This window comes from Carettochelys insculpta, chromosome 1 (assembly GCF_033958435.1).
Source record: "Carettochelys insculpta isolate YL-2023 chromosome 1, ASM3395843v1, whole genome shotgun sequence".
NCBI lineage: Eukaryota > Metazoa > Chordata > Testudines > Carettochelyidae > Carettochelys > Carettochelys insculpta.
Genome location: NC_134137.1, coordinates 269,739,031 through 269,753,034, shown reverse-complemented (window position 1 = coordinate 269,753,034; position 14,004 = coordinate 269,739,031). Strand labels below are relative to the sequence as shown.

The 14,004-nt window shown below is 46.9% G+C and overlaps 1 protein-coding gene across 2 annotated transcripts in view; it reads right to left on the bottom strand.

Annotated features, from left to right (window-relative positions):
- Positions 1-14,004, bottom strand: part of DENND2A (DENN domain containing 2A) — a 107,733-nt gene that overhangs the window by 29,761 nt on the left and 63,968 nt on the right. For both annotated transcript variants that reach the window (XM_075007204.1, XM_075007215.1), the window contains exons 5-7: positions 9,430-9,551; positions 5,583-5,780; positions 1,190-1,283 (exon numbers count right to left, since the gene is read on the bottom strand). In XM_075007204.1, coding sequence (XP_074863305.1) covers positions 1,190-1,283; positions 5,583-5,780; positions 9,430-9,551 — 414 coding nt within the window. The remainder of the gene's footprint in view (positions 1-1,189; positions 1,284-5,582; positions 5,781-9,429; positions 9,552-14,004) is intronic.

Sequence of the window (14,004 nt, the reverse complement as noted above, 5' to 3'; positions counted from 1 at the left end):
GATGTAAATTCCCCATGCCTCATTAGCATAATATCACGTGATTTGGAGTCCGGAAGACTGTTCTTCTGCTTCTTCTGGAGGCCCCTTCTTCCCAAAAATTTTCAGGCAGAAGGGGCCTCCAGAAGAAGGACTTCATTCCGGAAGCCCACCCGGGGCCACGGTTCTACACAGCGTTTTGGAGTCTGGAAGAATCGTCTTCCGGACTCCAAATCACGTGACATTATGTTAATGAGGCGCGGGGAATTTGCGTCTGTGTATTAGCATGCCACTTCCAAAGGAAGTGGCCTGTGTAGAAACGGCCCAAGAAGGGAGGGGGAAGAGTGGTTCAGGGCAACCCTCAAAGTTACTATCAGGAGTAATGGAATGAAACTGAGTTGGCAGGATAATGTCGTTACAGTAAGAGCTCTTAAGCTGTGTCTGCTCTGCATTTTCATCAGTAAAACTTTTGCCGATCAAGATGTGAAAAAACACAGCTTCCCCCACCCCATCAACAAAAGTTTTAAGGATGAAAAGTGTCAGGCTGGTCTACACTAGACCTTACAGTCAGCTGCGGATATGCAATTCTAGCTACGGCAGTTGCGCAGCTAGAGTTGATGTATCTGCAGTCAACTGTAAGGTCCGTCCTCTTTGAAGGAGGTTGATGGGACCATTTCTCCCACCGACCTCCCTCATTCCTCGTGATAGCAAGGAGTACAGAGGTTCAACTGCCAACTCCAGAAAGATTGATTTCATGTGTCTTTACTAGACGTGCGAAATCGACTTTGGAAGATCAACGCTGAATGGGCTGATCTTCACTGAAGTGAAGACAATCCCTCAGTGTGGATAGCGTTATGTTGGCAGGAGACATGCTCCTGATGACAAAGCTCCTACCTCTCATTGGGTCTGGTTTTATTTTGTCAGCAGGAAAGCTCTCTCCAGCTGATAAACAGCAGCTACACAGGAGACCTTACAAAGGCGCCGAGGTAGCGGCTGTGCCACTATAAGGTCCACATTGTAAACAGAGCTTTACAATGGAATAGCCTTTAGCTTCATAAAGGAAGTGGTGGATGCCCCAGCCAGTCCTTTCACACTGAACTAGACAAAGGCTTAGAAAACACACCAAACTCCCCAGTTTAAAAAAAAAAATCAAGCCAGGCAGAAACTATCAAAAAGACTCATCAGCAATATACTTCAGCGAGTGTTCATTCACCTTTCCCTGAATTGCTCTCCGTAGATTGGGACAGCCTCTTGACACGCTTCTTTCCCCTTCGGGCCTCATAAATGGCGTTGATTTTCAATACCAGCTGCTCAGCAAGCAGGAGACAGAAAACAGTGTTACCAAACCTCCCCAGTAAGGCAAATGAAAATGTTATTGTACCGGAAAGAATGTTCTGTTTCCTAATCCTGGCCAACTACTTTTCCACCCTATAGGTACTATAAACACTAGGGCCCTGTTTACACTTGGTTGACAATGGGTCTTTTTATCATGAAAGCTGAACTTACAAATATAGACTTATGTACAAAAAATAATTGCACTGAAAAATGAAACCAAGTAGAACTTTAGAGCCTAATGGCCACTCAGTCCTACCTGCCCACTCAGACAAACAAGTTTGTTTACATTTTCAGGAAATAATGCTGCCTGCTTTTTGCTTACAATGTCACCTGAAAGTGAGAACAGGCATTCTCATGGCACTGTTGTAACCAGCATCACAAGATGTTTATGTGCCAGGTGTGCTAAAGATTCATATATCTCTTCATGCTTCAACCACAATTCCAGAAGACGTGTTCATGCTGTTGGTGGACTCTGCTTGATATCGAGCCAAAGCAGTGCCAAGTGATGCATGTTCACTTTCATCACCTGAGTCAGGTGCCCACCAGCAGAAGGTTGATTTTCTTTTTTGGTAGTTCAGGTTCTGTGGTTTCCACATCAGAGTGTTGCTCTTTTAAGACTTCTGAAAGCATGTTCCACACCTTGTCCCTCTGACTTTGGATTGCACTTCAGGTTCTTAAACCTTGGGTCAAATGCTGTAGCTATCTTTAGAAATCTCACATGGGGACCTGCTTTGTGTTTTGTCAGCTCTGCAGTGCAAGTGTTCTTAAAATGAACCACATGTGCTGGGTCATCATCCAAGATTGCTATAAGTTGAAATATATGGCAGAATGGAGGTGAAACATGGAGCAGGAGACCTACAATTCTCCTCAAGGGCTGTGGCTGCAGTAGCCATCCACCCTTTCGAAAGGGGGATGCTAATGAGCCACTCTTCAGCAGATCCTAATGAGGCGCTGCCATGCCTATGCAGTGCCTCATTAGCCTAATGGCGGCCGTGCGCTTTTCAAAAGTGCCACTTTCGAATCGCCCAAAACCAAATGGGAAGAAGGGGCTTTCGAAGACTGGGGGTCCTTTTGAAAGGCCTCTCTCTACACTGGCGGTGGGCGTTTTGAAAGTGGCACTTTTGAATAGTGTGAGGCCACCATTATGCTAATGAGGTGCTGCATATGCATGGCAATGCCTCATTAGCATCTGCTGAAGTGGCTCATTAGCATCCCCTTTCCAAAAGGCTTGGGGCTAGTGTAGCCATGGCCAAGGAGTTCAGTCACAACTGTAATTAATGAATTATTTTTTTAAACGAGCACCATAAGGATGGAAGCATGTCCTCTGAGACAGCGGCCAAAGCACAAAGGGCGTACGACTGTTTGGCATATTTAGCATGTAAACACCTTTCTGTGCCTGTTACACTAGCGCCCTGGGGAGCACCTGTTCTTACATTCAGGTGATATTACAAATAAGAGGCAGGCAGGGCCATCTCCTGTAAATGTAACCAAACCTGTAACCATTAGGTAGCAACCTACATCTTTAAGTCGCACATTTGGGACAAGACGAGCACGCTACAAAAGTTGTATGATGTAAATGGAAAAATACTATTTTGTTGATTACTTGCACAGTTCAAAAGTTTCTAATACAAAGCGCCATACACTTTGTATGCTCTGTTGTAACTGAAAACTTAGAAAAATATTTAACACATTTCAGTTGCTATTCTACTGGTTAGCCGTGCAATGAAAACGGTGATTAATCATGATTAATTTTTGGGGTTAATCCCATGAGGTAACCACGATTCATATACAGCCCTATTTTCAGTGCAGTCCCTTTTGTAGAGCAGTCAGGACTGCAGATTCAAGGGGTCAGCTCGTCATTGCCCTTTGTGCTGCGCGGAGAGAGTGACCCTAACTGAGAAAACAGTGGTTCCTCTTGTGGAGGGAAACCCCCAGGTGGTGTACAGTCAATACAGCCAGTTCAAGGCCAGGCGGCTCCTGGCAGTGAGTCGGTCCAGTTGCTGTCCAGAGAATAGAATGGGACATGATCGGATCTTGCTGTCATATTAAGACAGTGGCTCCTGTGCACCGGCAGATGATTCAACTTGGCCCAACACACTCTGTGAGGTTGGGAGGGCAACAAGGTGGCAGACGGCCACTTATGCATAGACAGACCTGAAGATCCAGCTCAGAGAGCTTTACATTTTTTTTCAAATACCAGCCCCCCTCCCCAGCAGTGCAGCTCTGTTATTGGTATTTGTACATATTAAATAAATGCCTAACACGACACAACATATAGTGTAGATGGCATCCTGGGGAGGAAGAAGAAGGGAAGGAGGCCACATGTGTCAGAAACACTGTATACTGACAGATCAGCTTTGTGACTGTGCTAGTACAGGTACCCCAGTGAATGAGCCTGGAGAAAAACTACCATGTAATCAACAGCAATCAAGAGATGCTGGACTTACTGACTTAGTACCAATTTGTTCAGAAATGCTTTAAATTAAAGCCTTTAGAATAGATCATTTATTTTACATCTCCACCTATCTGTCCTGCTCTCATGTGGATGCCAGCATTAACGTATAAAGTAAATCTTACTCACAAGTATGTAGGACTACACTCATCAATAAGCTCAAATCCCTTAACATCCTTGTTCATAGCACCTGATATGAACATATGTACACACATGTACATCCTGTAACATGCATTTGCTCTCTCTCTCTCTCTCTCAAACACACACATTAGCTAACTAGACACATGAGAAATAGCTGCATTTTTTTCTTTTTAGGCAAGAACACAAACATTGTGAAGACCCAGTATGTACAACATTGGCATGCAAAATTAGATTGTGCACATAGTAACGTAGAATCCTAGGGCTGGTAGAGACCTCAGGAGGTCATCAAGTCCAGCTCCCTGCCCAAAGCAGAACCAACCCTAACTAAATTGTCCCAGCCAGGACTTTGTAAAGCTGGGACTTAAAAACCTCTAGGGAAGAAGATTCCACCACCTCTCTAGGTAATGCATTCCAATGCTTCACCAGCCTCCTAATGAAACAGTTATTTCTAATGTTCAACCTAGATCTCCTCCACTGTAACTAGAGACAATTGCTCCTCATTCTGCCCCCAGTCACTGCTTGTGATTAGAAGACATATGATTAGAAGACAAATATACACAAGCACACATTTTCCCAAAAGAAGACTGTCTGGTCAAAGAAACAATTACAGTCTGGCACTGGAAACCTTGCCAGAGTCTTGCTAAGACCTGGGAAAGAAGTCACGTTTTACAACCATTCAGTATGTGGTTCACAGCCTCACTTCAAATGAACATATTCGCTCCCTGATCTAAATCTAAAATGGTGTCACGATATATGAAATTACAGTCAATCTTAAACAGGAAGTGTTAAAGACAACACCTGTAGCTACAAACAGAATTCTACACAGCTTGAGTTCTAGCTTTGTTTCCTTTGTTTAGGTGGGATCACATCCCTGTTTGAAACTCTTTCAGCACATTGAGACATCTCGGAGTTGAATAACATCTTGAAAGGAAACATATATTATCACCAGGCAAGAACTACAAGATACATGTCCCTTCATGGGATCCATTTTTCTCCACATCCCTCACTAGACTTGGTTGGAAAAAAAAAGATGCAATTTTTGCAAAAAAAATTCATCAGTTTTCTTTCACCATTTGAATTTCATCAAAAAATCTATGGGGTAGCCTTGTTAGTCTCTAGCATCACAAAAAAAAGCAGGCCTGTAGCACCTTAAAGACTAACAATTTTAATTTTTAGGTGATGAGCTTTCATGGCTAAGACCCTCTTCTTCTGATTTTCAGATTGGAATAGACAATTAGAAACCAAGGTTTATATAATGCATGTGGGAGGGGGGTGATGGAAAGGAGGGGAAAAAGGTAGGGCGGTCATCCATCAACCCATCACTAGTAGGACCAGTGGAAGAAGTAAATTAAATTAAGTGGGATGGGTGCCATTCCTGCAAGTATCATGGGTGTGAAAATTGCCCTTGTAATGTGTATCTTACAATCTTACATAGAGGAGGAGATTTCAGACAGAAAAAAATACATTCTTTAGACCTTGCAAAAATCTTTGGACCACTTTCCCGTGAGTAAGGAAGTGTGGGATGTAGTAAATGTTCAGTACTAATGGTGAAAACTTAAATCATAGTCCAGAACTCATCCTAATTTGTATGGGCATGACATTGGAAATTGCAACAAAATGCCACCCTTGCCAACGTAACATGTCAAAAGCCAGGCAAATGGGAGAAAAATGAAATTACCTTGGGAATCTTCCTTCTCCTCTTGCCATTCTGAGAATCTCCCAGGGAGAAGAAAGTATCATCTGGGCTGCTGGGGGTAGAGGGAGGGCTGATTTTGGAAGGGGACCCAGTCCCATCACGGCTCAGTTTCCGTATATCCATCAGTTTGAAACTCCGCCGCTCTGAGTTTTGTCGAAAGAAAATGGGTTTGGAAAGCAACTGGGGAAGGAGATAGAATGGAGGAGAGGAAATAAATCAGCATTCCCCCCCACAGAATTATACTTCTCAGGGAAAAATTGCAATAGCACTAATTTCAGTGAGGTAAGCCAGAGCGCCTGTCTAGCACACAGGCAAATGCAGCTCATGAATATGCTTGGCAGATTCGTGCCGGTCCAAAAAATGTGCACGGCTGTCAACCGTTTACATGGACTATACTGCAAGACAATTAAAGACTCACAAATTTCTTCCAGACCCTGACAGAATCTCAGAGATTTGTTAAGAGGACTCACTCTAGCCCATGGCCAGTGGGTATCATAGGGAGGGGAAGGAAATGCCTTCGCACACTGCCTTACCTGGCACCACCCACGCTCCACCAGAGGCCTCCAGGCTCCCTCCCCCTGCCTGCTCTTGCAGTGATAGAGGCTGGGGGCTGTGCCACGCTGCCTGTCCTCCCAGCACTGGGACTGGTAGATCAGCTGAGGAAGGAAAGCTGGGAGAGGCTGCAGCCATGCTATCCACCAGCTTCCTGGAGCTCTGGGGCCACACCATCCTGGGCTGGGAGCCAGTGGCCCCATTGTGTGTATGTAAAGGGGTCTGGGCAGATGCCAATGGCCACAGTGAGAGGCCTAGCCTTGGGTGGGGGACAGGGCTGAGAATGCTTGTCCCCCTGAGCCCTGGGACCACCCATGCTTCAGTGGGCAAAATCTCGCAAGACTTATGCAAAGCCCGAGACTGTGGCTTGAAACAAACTAAAACGCACCACCCAATGCACCAAAAACATTTAGAATAAGGAGCACGTGGCCAGTAGGAACATAGGAACTCACATACTAGATCAAAACTATGATCCATCTAGTCCAACTGCCTGCCTCTGGCAGCAGACAGAGCCAAGTGCTCCAGAGAAAGGTGCAAGAAACCCCGTAATGGATAACTATGGAAATGAGTTTCTTCCTATAGCCTGCAGTGGGTGTTTGGTTAAGTCCAGCGGTAGCACAACAGGCTGGTAAGTTACAGGATCAATGTTCAGACTCTAAATTCCCTGTCCAAAGGATGCTGGGGAGTAGTGCCAAAGCAGCATGCTCAGGGGGAGGGAGTGCCTCGTACACCCTAGGGAGCAACTCCTGGCCAATGCTGGGAGAAGCTGAGCTGCAGAGACACATGGCCCACTGTGAAATGACGCTCCAGAGCAAGTAGGGAAGGCATAAGAGAGGGAAGTTGTGGAAGATTCTCTCCTCACCAGTTATATTTCCTCATTTAGTGAAGCTATGGGCTCCAAGACTGTGCGGGAGTGAGGGCGCTGCTTACCTTTATATTGTCAGAACTGCCCAGTACCTACATTTCCCCTGTTAGTGTGTCACAGGTGAGCTTGGACCTTTAAAAGAGCCAATGTTCAACTCACTCCCGGGCAGTGAAATTTTTGGATGCACTCGGCATTGGCCTAATTCTGCTCCCATTTGAAGTCAATGGGAATTCTGCCACTGAGTCAACTGGCCCAGTGTTAGGCTGTGGCTGTTTAAATAACAAGCTAATGGCCTGTTAATTCAAATGAATTTTGAATTCAGCTCTCTGGTTAGATCTGAGCAAGCTTCTTTTCAGTGGTTGGAGCACTGGCCTGCTAATCCCAGGGTTGTGAGCTCAATCCTGGAGGGGGCCATTTAAGGATTTGGGGCAAATAGATTAAAAAAAAATTTGTCAGGGATGGTGATGGGTCCTGCTGTGAGTGCAGGGGCCTGGACTCAATGACCTCTGAAGGTCCCTTCCAGCTCTGTGAGATAGATATATATTGAAACTTGTATCACCTTCTCCTTCTGACATTATTGCAGCACCCAGAGGGCCCAAAAGGGTCGGCTCTTCCTTGTGTGGGGTGCTATTCACCCCCAGAGGCAATGCCTACCCTGAAGAGCTCTTCCTTGTGTGGGGTGCTATACACCCCCAGAGGCAATGCCTACCCTGAAGAGCTCTTCCTTGTGTGGGGTGCTATACACCCCCAGAGGCAATGCCTACCCTGAAGAGCTCTTCCTTGTGTGGGGTGCTATACACCCCCAGAGGCAATGCCTACCCTGAAGAGCTTGCTCTCCCCTCCTCTCCCAGGAGTGGGACACCTTCTACAGAGACAGGCAGATCACTGTCCGCGGACGTGCAGGACTCCATTTACACCCCCTTGGCATTACTACTGCAATTTTCTACTGTCACATGGGTTGAGGAGCCCGAGGCAGCCTGGCCAGCCCACGGGCAGAACAGGTAGCAGCTGGAAGGACACAGGAAGCAGACAGCACTGCTGCCCTTTGCTGTATCACAAGCTGCTAGAAAGGGGTTCAGACCCCCTTGCCCGGTTTCACTGCTAAGGAGAAAGCCAGCACCAGACTGAGATTTGCACAGCTTGTATGAGGTGGGGGAGTACTCAAGCAAGTAGGCTCTCAAGGGTGCACTTGTTTAGGACATCCCAGCTAGCAAGGACTTCTAGTGATCACCCCCTAGAGAAAGCCCATGGAGTTGGTCACTACCTTTAACCAAACTTATCAACAAACGTGCAAGAGGGAATTTCTAATGGAGACAGCAACAGCTGCTTCACTAGCATGGCAAAAATGGATCCCATATGACTCAGTATCCATAGGCAATCAGACTGCTGGAACTTGAGTGGCAGAGCAGTCCAGGGCCACTCTAAAGGGGAGGAGGCTACCTTTCATTGCAGAAATAAACCGCCGTTCCCCATTTTTAAATGCTGTGAGTGAATGCAGCACTCCCAAAAGTATGGAGCCAAAAGAGCAGGGCTGAGCACCTTGGTGCTGGTAAAGCTTCTTCCTCATCGCTCTGCCAATGGTCCTCAATCCTAAAACGCAACCTCACCCTGCATTCTGCTTCTGGGGTTCCTCTGGATTGAAAGACAGGCCGCCCTCTGGAGAGGGTTCTCTGTAGACATGGGTCCAAACCAACACCCCAAATGCAAATACACCCTGAACCTCAGAAGAAGTCAGCTATGGACCCAAAGTTTGCAATGAATGGATGCTCGTAGGTAATTCTGTGCTGGACACATGTAGAAACTAGATAAGAGCACAACTCATTTTCCTTGAAGAATCTGACTGTGGATTTCCAGAGGCAAAAAGCCAACATAAGCTCACTGCACTGCCAAGCCCTTGGCAGGTCTGTGCTTCGGTGATTTTACGTGTTGGTTGAGATCAAACAGTGGTTCTTCCTTTTGTGAGGTTTACTCTCCCTCGGACTGCTTGCATGATGTGAAGGCTTCACTGGGAACACAGAGGAAATGGCTCAGAACAGGATTCTGTCCCAAACAAAAGTGATCCCTGTTATCATCCACTTCTTGCACAAAAGCTTAATGTAGCACTGACAATTACAAACCCTTAAAGTTTACTGAGGATTATTGATTGAGTCCCAGGTCATGTGTCTGACGTGCTGCTTGGGAGTTAACCCCAGGGTGAGAAAAATGAAAACAAGAATCCATACCAAAGGGTGAACATGGGGATTCTTATGCTCAAGGCTCTCTATTCTTGCTATTGCACCTGCTAAAACCTAAAAGGTGAAATCCCATACCTTTAAAATCAATAGCAAATCTCCACTGGCCTCAATGAGCATAGGATTTCACTCAAAGCCTTTTGGGGGCAGGACAGAAGTCGAGCTGGTTGAGCTAAGATACCTTGGTGGGTGTGCCAGGCACAGAGGAGATGGGGGATGCTGGGAAAGTGAGGACACACTTTTTCCCCAGGCAGCGGCTGTTCAGCTCAATGTCTTCATAGGGGTTTTCCTTCGATGGTGGATCTGCAGCAAAGAGCCACATGCTATATGTAAGAAATGCAGAAAATCTTTGAGAAACCCCACCAAAACTCTGCTGGGATCTCGTGGCTTTCTCCCACCCTCCACATCTGGTGGTTTAAAAAACTACTGCTCACAAACATTCTTGCCATCCCTTCCTTCTCTAGGTCTGGAACTCAAACTGCTTATTGGACTGCATCCAAATCTTGACCACGATTTACCCAGCCATAGAATTATGTCACACAAGTAAGAGATGGAAAAGACCCACTAAGTCCTCCAGTCCATTTCCTCATCACTGGATAAGTCATAAGGTTTTCATGTCCCCTGGCCCATGACATTCCTTCTCTTCATCCTTCTGGCTCCTGTTCTCTCAAATTTAAAGCTCAGTGCTCCACCTAAGTCCCACTTAAGCCTTCCAAATATGTTTTAAGTGGGACTTAGACTGGTGCATAAGCCTCATGCTGCTAACCTGGGGGGCCTTGATTCATAAGCATCCACCTTGAGTGAGCTAGCCTGATTCCAGAAATGCCGATCACCTACAACTCCAGTTAATTTGGAAGCAAGCTGAATATACTCAGCATCTCTGTAAGGTCAGGGCCTGGGTGTCTCAATCTTGTCACCTAAAATCAGTGATGGAAAATGTTGGCCAAAGTGTCTTGAATGGGTGAACAGTTTATTATGGGTCTTCCATTTCCTGTTACATCCTGTTGTGTCACCACAATGGAGTGCCCTTAGTCAAACACAATCATCGTTCTCCTACCCGTGTAAATGCCTTGCTGGGAATGAACATGGGTGTTCAGTAATGCCTGGCGATGCATTGCAGCTTTGCTCTGGATCTTGTACATGATTTGTACTTCCTGGTTGGCTGTGGAATGGCCTGCCCTGGTAGAGGTCATTGGAGAGGGGGCCACTCAGCTGAAAACCATCATACAAGGACACAACTCCACTAGACCTTTCCCACCTCTTCTCCTACGATACTCCATGTGTGTGTCTACACGGGCACAAATCTTCGAAACAGCCATGCTAATGGCCATTTCGAAGATTACTAATGAGGCACTAAACTGAATATTCAGCACCTCATTAGCATTAGGACGCTTCCAGCCATGGTGCTTCGAAAGCCCCGCTTTTGAAAGCGTGCGGCTCGGCGCGGCTACACGGGAGTCCTTTTCGAAAGGACCCTGCACCTTTCGAAATCTCCTTATCCCAATCACTGATCGGAATAAGGTGATTTTGAAAGGGGTGGGTCCTTTCGAAAAGGACCCCCGTGTAGCCACGCCGAGCCGTGCACTTTTGAAAGCGGGGCTTTCGAAGCGCCGCGGCCGGAAGCGTCCTAATGCTAATGAGGCACTGCATATTCAATTCAGTGCCTCATTAGTAATCTTTGAAATATGGCTATTTCGAAGATTTGTGCCCGTGTAGACACAGCCCCTGAGTCTACGAGTGATAGAGCATCTGGACTCATCAAGACATGGGCAGGAAAAGTGCTGTCATCTATTAGGGAAAGCTGCATGTAAATGTTCCTGAACCACACACTGCCCGCAAGTAGAGAGCTTATTGTAGGGGTACAGGACACTGCAGCTCTTCACCTGCTGCCAGTGCTGTTTGCAGAAACTTCTGCACCACATTTGATCTCAGCTAGCCTGAGAGCCAGCCAGATTTCCCCCACTACTGCCTGCAGACCTTGTCTGTCCTATGCTGAAGTCCAGTGCTTTCCATAAACAACGCTGAGCAAGTCAGGGGAGCCATGTTGGAAGATAATCTAAGGCTACGTCTACACTGCAAAATAAAGTCGAATTTATTGAAACCGACCTTTTGCCACTAGATTTTATAAAGTCGAAGGTGTGTCCACACGTCCCAAAAGTCAACATAGTGCGTCTATATTGGCTTAGCTAGCTTAGACTGTGTCAGCAATGCATTGTGGGTACCTATTCTACAGTGCCTGCCACCCCTTTGCATTCTGGGTTTTTGCATCAGTGTGTTATGGAAAAAAATGTGCCACAAGTGCTTGTGGGTGTCTGATGTCATCATCCCCAAGTGCATCGCCCCCAAACCCCCACTGATGGAAAACAAATGGCCCAAGGAATTTCCTGCCATTTTTCCAAAGCCTGCCTCTGCCTCACATCGCTGCACAGTGCTAGCACGGATCCTGAACAACTTAGAGCTGTTGCACAGTGTGTTATAGTCACTACCCAAAGTGTCATGCATTATGTTACTAGACAAAGAGAGTGGAAGGATGAGAAGGATGCAGATATTGACTGGGATGCCACTGAAACACTGGAGACCAGGAACGCACAGCTGTTGGCTGCCCTTGATGCACTGCATGCAGTGGAGTGCCGGTTCTGGAGATGTGAAACCAGCACACACTGGTGGGACTGCATCGTTTTGGTGGTCTGGTATGACCAGCAGTGGCTGGAGAAAGTCCATATGCGCAAGGTCACTTTCAAGGAACTCTGTGGTTTGCTGCTCCCCCACCCTGAAATGATGCAATACCAAAATGAGACCCACTTTGACAGTTCACAAGCGAGTGGGAATTGCTCTGTGGAAGTTTGCAATGCCTGACAGCTACCAGTCAATGCGAAATCAGTTTGGGATGGGAAGATCTACAGTGGGGGCCGTGGTGATCCACGAAGTCAATACAATCAATGCCGGTCTGCTTCAAGACTGTGACTCTGGGAAACGTGCAGGACACTACTGCCATGGGGTTTCCTGAATGCAGTGGGACGACAGATGAAATGCAGACCCCCATCCTGACCGCGGACTCCTTGATCTCAGAGTACATAAGGGCAAAGGGCACTTCCCCGTGGTGTTGTAGGCATTGGTGGATCACAAAGGTCATTTCACCAACGTCACCCGGGGATGGTCAGGAAAGGCGCACAATGTTATGCATCTTTAGAAATTCAGATCTGCACAGAAAGTTCCAGGATGGCTCTTTCTCCCCAGATCAGAAATTCAAGATTGGAGTCATAGAGGTGCCCATAGTGATACTGGGTGACCCTGCTTACCCCCTGTGCTCCCTTGGCTCATGAAGCCATACACAGGCACCCTGAACCACAGCAAGGAGCATTACAACTACAGGCTGAGCAAGTGCAGAATGATGGTAGAATGTGCCTTTCGCCATTTATGTGACCCATTTGGACCTCTGCGAAGCCAACATCCCTGCCATAGTTTCAGCTTGCTGTTGTCTCCATAACATTTGTAAAACAAAGAGGGAAAATTTCATGCCAGCCTGGGTGGCAGAGACAGATGCCCTGGAGAGTGTTTGTGAACAGCTGGACACCAGGGCAATTAGCAATCCACAGACAGATGCTACAAAAACCAGTGAGTGAGTGAGTGAGAAGACAGCCCCACAAATCTGCTGCATTTAACTATTGTGATACTACCCCCACCCCAACTATACGGTGTGGTTGACCTTGATGAAAGCACCTCCAACTGCAGCCTACCCCATGCTAACCAATAAATGACACTGTGGCTTTCACAATGGTACTTTTTTATTTAGGGGTGTGAGCGTTAAGGGGTGGGAAAAAGAAAGGGAATCCTGCCATCATGTGAGGGGGCATGTGAGCCTTCTGGAGTGTGAAGAAATCCTGGGTGTGGACCACGAATGTCCTTGCCCTCCCCCCCACATTCAGGGCCCTCAACAAGGGGAGGTTGGGCAACATCAAGGGGAAGCCAGGCAACAGGCTGAGAAGGCTGCATAACTGTGAGTTTGGTGGTGGACGTCCCTCTGCAGTTCCAGCATGGACAGGAGGATGTTGGTCTGTATCTTGACAGCCAACAGGAGCTCTGACAAGTTCTGGTTCCAGTGCTGGAGCATGCTTTGCCACCACAGCTGGGTCCACTTTCTATCAGCAGTGGTTTGTTCTCACTCCTTCTGGGTCTCTTGCAGCTGCTGCAGGATAAGGTCCTGTTTTGTTCCTTTCCTTCTGTGTATCACACTGACCTTTTCACCCCCACCGATGCTGCCTGTTGAAGACAGTCAAGGTCAAAATTTAGATACAATTTTTAATTATGACACAACGCACTGACCCATACAATGAATGGGTCTCTGTTTGATAATCATTGCCACTTTTGTTTTCCAAGGCCACTTTTGGCTTCCTAAGGATGACAAGGAATCAATCTCTGCAAAACAGAAGCTACAGCTTCTCCAGACCACTTCATTGCGGATATGGTAAGATCCTGGTGGCTAAGCGGGAGGGACAGTTTGAAGCAAAGTCTTGTAAAATTAAAAGTGCAGAAAAAAAAAACTTTCTTGGTGTCTTTTTCCTGTGCAGGAAAAATGCCTTTTAAAGCAGGGAAACCCCATGCCGGACCTGCCGGAGTCCAGGAGCTGGGTCTGCACAGACCCGAGGCCACATGTTGGGGGCCAGGGGTCAAGCATGGCAGGTTGTGGGGGCAATCCTGTCAATTGTTACATTGTTCTTGGCGTCTCCTCCTAAATCCTGTGCAGGGAAAAAGCCAT